This window comes from Mytilus galloprovincialis, chromosome 14 (assembly GCF_965363235.1).
Source record: "Mytilus galloprovincialis chromosome 14, xbMytGall1.hap1.1, whole genome shotgun sequence".
NCBI lineage: Eukaryota > Metazoa > Mollusca > Bivalvia > Mytilida > Mytilidae > Mytilus > Mytilus galloprovincialis.
Genome location: NC_134851.1, coordinates 4,105,840 through 4,111,853, shown reverse-complemented (window position 1 = coordinate 4,111,853; position 6,014 = coordinate 4,105,840). Strand labels below are relative to the sequence as shown.

The window sequence follows — 6,014 nt, the reverse complement described above, 5'->3', positions numbered from 1 at the left end:
ATATCTGCATAGGTCTGCTCCTAGAGGTAATTACTCAGAGGCGTGTTCTACATCGCGTATTCACCTATAATCGAACATAACATATACTCATGTGCAGATATATATCAATTTATATCTCTTTATTATATCTTTGTCGTTGTACGTTGTCAGTTGATAAAAGTACTCGTTTGGTCAACACGTGTTGTTATAATGTTTGATTCATCTACAAAATGATATATCCCGGATATCTTGAAATTCCGCCGTTGTTCATGGTAAAATCTCTCAATGTGACAAGACTAAACATATGCTGATGTCCTATCTCGTTGGAAGTTGGTAAAACTACTGACATTTTAATATTTGATATTTTGCAATTCTATGACTTCTTGATAATCTTTGAGTTACAGACAAGCTGAGGGACACATCAGCTTTTTATAATGTCTGACTTCTCAGTGACATTTAACTTGTTTATTGATATTTATCACATACAGATATTCTAGTACTTGTTTCATCGATGGACTAATTTTGATTGGATAACATTTTGTAAGAACCTTGAAGTTGTGAATCGGAAAACACGAAAACAAGTTTTCGTCAATGAGCATTTACGTGGAAACAAGTAAAACAAGTTTTTTGTAACACCTCGCTTCCCACACTATTTAGCAGATATTCTGCAATAAACAATATTCATATTGCGAACATAAATTATTTAGTCAATAAAACTCAACACATGTATACAATAGGAATGAGCTCTCCTTGTGAGTAGCACACTAATACTTTATTTTTTCTTTTTCTTCAAACATCAAAATCATTTCATATATATTCATATTTCAATAGTCAATTAAACGTCCATCTGCATCAAATTGCTCATCCAAGCAAATCACACAATTTTCTCAATACACAAAACACCGTATCGGGACTCCATCCCACTAAAAATCAAAATCAACAACAATCTACAAAACACAATAAATATAATTATTATTATTACAAATTATCTTGTCACATCATTAAACTGTCTATCAAAATGGGTGGGGTGGGTGGGGGATATGTATAACGAAACGGAAGGTATGCTACTCGGTAAAGGCAGAACGTCGAATAACTGGTTATAAAAATATCTTATATTTATAATGAGATTCTGCACGAGAATCACGATCCTACCCTCGTACAAACGGGTAAAATACCTGCATTGCGACATACAATAGCCAATCAAATCATACAATAACAAACCAGGTATGCAACCATGTGCTCATCAACACGTGTTTAACGTAAACAAATACAGACATGTGCTTCCGATACTATTAAGAAATATATTTATGTTCTAATTCGCCAAGCTTAACCGAACATAAATTATTTAGTCAATAAAACTCAACACATGTATACAATAGGAATGAGCTCTCCTTGTGAGTAGCACACTTTCGAAATGACAAAGTAGATAAGAAAAAACGGGTATGAAAATTACAAGCCAAGATTCTTAGTAACGAGTACTTTTTCAGAAATGTTTTCACGCACATATCCGTCTTTTGCTGTATCTGAAGACCATCTACCGTGTTTCTTATATATTCTATCTTGAATACCAGCAGCAGCCGCAGCTGTTGCTCCACCTGCTCTTAAACTATGCAAACCAAATTTTGATTTGTCTAATCCTAAAGATTCTAAAGCCTCTAACAATACTTCTCTGGCTCTTGTATAAGACAAAGGCGCATGACCCCTTAGCACGTACGTGTTAGTCTTTTTACGATATACAACTGATCTAAATATGAATTCTATAGAATCGTGTTTAATGTTCGCTTGGTTCAAGTATGTCTCTAACATTTGGACTGGACAGGTAACTGAATATGTTTTGGAAATAAAAACATGAATTCCTGCTCTTTGTTGGTCCGTTTTGCTTTTTTCGATAAATAAAGACATATATAATGAATGAAATGAAACATCTGACCTTTTTAAATTAACTAATTCTGAAAATCTTAAAAATCCGGCATAGCTAACGAGACACATACATGCTATTCTTCTATGGTTTAAAGTACTATTTGTATTGCCATATTTCAAAACCAGTTGATTAAGAATATGAGGAGTTATTGGTTCCTTCTTATTTACAATGTGATGACCGATTCACCTTTGTGTACCTTCTTTTACGGAAGTACACAGAAAAGAATCACAAGGATTTACATATCCAGCTAATTTGTGTGTCCATTGAATGGCATAATATGCTTCAACTATCTTTGCAGAAGAATTAAAATTTTTTCGTAAGTGAATCAAATATAATGAGACATTATAATCTGATGCCGGTAAAGGCTTTATATTAAATAAATTACACCATTTACAAAAGCTATTAAATGCATACCTGTATTTCTTTCTAGTATTATCAGCTCTAGAATTTAAACAATAGTCTGGAAGACATTTTGCAAGATTGCTAAGACCTTCATTCTGTGGTATTTTATCTTTAGACCAACGACCAGTACTAAAAACACCTGCAAAACGTATAAATAAAATAAACAAATAATAATATTATAAAACCTTTTTTTTTTTTTTTTAATATCTCATATACATCGTACTATTCACTAGACCTTGCTATATCAACATACATAGCCGTGTCAGAACCAAATTTGCAATACAATGCAAATTTCACATATTGTAAACATTTAACAATATGTACAAATAAAATCGAACATCATTAAGTCGCTTTCATCTTAATTGCCAGTATATCAGACTTAAAATGCTTGGTACCAAAAATGGAGTTTTTATTCTGTCCTTGAATACATATATTTTGACCTGATGAAAAATCAAGAACTTCTATAACGTAAGGTTGAAATTCCAATCTTCTATTAAAAATCAAAGACCAAAATGCCGATGACGGCCATTTTGGAACGATCAATGTTCCCTCAGCTCTACAGAGAATGAGGTGTTTAATGCTTTTAGCCACTAAACTTATCGGAGGAACCATCCAATTATTTTCCATTGTCCAATTTTGAGCGAAAGCGCCAATAGCAGTGCTTCCTGGATTCCAAAATTTGGAGTTGAACCTTTTCAGTTTTTTATTATGAAAATTAGCAAATCTATCGATTGTGTAAGGACCCCAAATTTCATTCATGAAAGTAAAAACCTGAAACGAGGTTTGCCAGTCATCAATATCAACCATTTTAGATATGAAATCAGCTTTGAAATTTTCACACTGAGGTATCCAAGTAGGACACAACGTGATACCCGACGTTGCACATATTCTAAAAATATCATAAGCTAAATGCTGTAAATGCAACTTTGTACTGCCTTTATTGATTATATTTACACAATTTTGGTTGTCTGTATGCCATTTAACTATTTTACATTTCAGATCGGGTTCAAACGAATTCAACGATAACTGAATAGCCCTGAGTTCACGCCAAGTGGAACTCAATTTTTTCTCATTTTCATTCAACATACAATGAAAAATCTTTTCATTTGATTCAACAGTATATGCACCTAAAACTACATTACTTGCATCTGAATATATCATAATTCTCGGTAAAGAATCATTCAATAAACGTTTCTCATTAAGCTCCAACAAGTTTTCCTGCCAAAATTTCAATTCAGCTAATACACATTTTTCATATACTAAATATAGTTTTGAATCCCACGTTTTTTCTGTTTTCTATCGCGAAATATATATGCCTCGTCATTAAATTTGTGACATTACCCATAACTTGTGACATTGATATAATTCTTCCGGCAAATTGAGCCAGCATACGTGCGTTCAAATTTGAAAATGATTTTAGTATAATATCAAGAGAATCTTTAGTGTCTTTAATTCTGCGCTCTGGCACCTTTAAAGTATAATCTTTTGAATCCCAAATAAATCCTAACCATTCTAAACACTGAACTGGTTCAAAAATTAATTTTTCTTCATTGACAATAAATCCAGCCAGTTTAAGTGATGACTTTACAAATTCAGAAGTATCTTTACAATTTTTATAACCTTCATCCATGCCTAATCCATCGTCAAGATAAAGAACAATATTAACACCATTTTCTCGCCAATACTTTACCATTGGTCTCAAACATTTAGTGAATATATAGGGGGCGCTACTTAAACCAAAAGCTAATACAGAAAAACAGTAAAACTTGTTATTCCAGGAAAAACCTAAATATATTTGTTGTTCTTTACAGATGTCCAAATGAAAATATCCTGATTTTAAATCAAACCTAATTAGAAAATGATCTTTTTTGGAAGAATTCCATTGCAATTTTCCAATCTTCAAATTTTACCTTGTTTTTCAAACCATAGAAATTCAATTCACTTAAATCTAAAATCAAACGCTCTTTACCAGTCTTTTGTGTAGCAACACTGAGAGGATTAACGACGAATGGTTGAAATGGTACTTCTAGAATATAGCCATTGCTAATTAGCTCAGTTACCGCTTCATTACAAACAAACTATTTTTTTAGGCAGATTTATTATTCCGAAATTTCATTGAAGGGGGTTGTTTCATAAATGGAATTATATAACCCTTTTCAATGGTGTCCAACACAAATTTGTTGGCCCCAATGTGTTTCCAAAACTCTATATGTGTAAATTAGCTTGATTTTACTCCTTTAGCGATTTTTGAAAAATCTATATTATCAAAATATTTAACATGTTGAAAGAGAACATTAATATGACCAAATAGCATTAAATTGTCAACAAAAGTAATATACTCATCTTGTATCTTTTCACTTTGACAAGTTTCCAAAGGTTGTTTTGTTTGCAGTTTTTGGGCAGTTCCTCTTGAAGTGGCCAGTTTGATGACACTCGTAACAGGTGTCGTATGGGGTCGCCTCGCGGCGACGGAACCTCGGAAAGGGCTGCTGAGTAGCGTTGTTAGGCTGATAGTAACTGTTACTAGTATCAGTAGAGTTGGCAGGTCTAGAAACGGTGGCGGATGGTTTTTAGTACGGTTTTCCACGGGTTTTCTTTTCTTTGATGGTCTTGAGGGCCCTGCTTTCTGCTTGCCGTAAACGTTTTTCATCTTCTGAGTCTGATGCCAGGTAATCATTTTCGTATTCTCTGACTGTGGACCAGCCTGCTGGCGACTTGTCAGCAATTCGAATCAATTTATTCCTCCTGTTGATTTTAAGAATAAGACCCGATATCAAATTGGTGCTAACGGAATCTTCCGCGGATGTACGCTTCTGAAGTTTTTGCAATTCGGAAACAATATCTGAGTTGAAGGAGTATTAAATCTGATTCCCTTCCCCCTTAAGCTTAACGGACACCTCCTTCTTGAGCTTCTTAGCTAGGGAGTCCAACTCGTTCTTCAGAGAAGAAATCTTGCTATCAAAATAAGAAGTAAAAAGTTCAAAAGTTTGATCACTTATCTGTGGTACAGAACTAGACTTGGCACCTGAATGTACTGGTGGCTCGTGCAAAAACAATGTGTCCTCGTCGTCTGAGTGATTTTCGGTCATTAGGTGTATAACGAAACGGAATGTATGCTACTCGGTAAAGGCAGAACGTCGAATAACTGGTTATAAAAATATCTTATATTTATAATGAGATTCTGCACGAGAATCACGATCCTACCCTCGTACAAACGGGTAGAATACCTGCATTGCGACATACAATAGCCAATCAAATCATGAAATAACAAACCAGGTATGCAACCATGTGCTCATCAACACGTGTTTAACGTAAACAAACACAGACATGTGATTCCGATACTATTAATAAATATATTTATTTTTATATGTATTTTAATCGACAAAAATTGGAATCAAATATTGGAAGTCATGTGACTGCATTCACATCAACTTTACTGTAGCGTCAGGTGTTTCACGTTAGAATGTGAACATTTAAAAGTTAAAAGTTATTGTCGTTCAAATAATTTTGACAAATCAATTGTCCAGTTTATTGAGTTCGTATATTATCTTTGAAAACACCGAAGTTTTAGGACAAAATGAATAGCACAAAGACAATTTATCTATCAGCTCGGGCCAGATGTAATGTAAACCTTATTGGCGTATATATATTTAGAACTATTGTACATGGTGTAAGTTGGTTACATTTAACAATCTCCAAAGTTTGTTCTACA

At 33.7% G+C, this 6,014-nt stretch overlaps 1 protein-coding gene and 1 pseudogene across 1 annotated transcript; both read right to left on the bottom strand.

The window, feature by feature from the left end:
* Positions 1-1,309: 1,309 nt before the first annotated feature.
* Positions 1,310-2,040, bottom strand: LOC143058597 (uncharacterized). Its single transcript, XM_076232076.1, has one exon. The coding sequence runs from the start codon at positions 1,966-1,968 to the stop codon at positions 1,429-1,431; it is 540 nt and encodes a 179-aa protein (XP_076088191.1). The 5' UTR covers positions 1,969-2,040; the 3' UTR covers positions 1,310-1,428.
* Positions 2,041-4,472: 2,432 nt separating this feature from the next.
* LOC143059338 (uncharacterized) lies at positions 4,473-5,391 on the bottom strand (annotated as a pseudogene).
* Between the last annotated feature and the right edge of the window lie 623 nt (positions 5,392-6,014).

Coding starts and splice junctions, on each gene's coding strand:
- LOC143058597 (XM_076232076.1), bottom strand. CDS start 1,968: ATGTGTCTCGTTAGCTATGCCGGATTTTTAAGATTTTCAGAATTAGTT.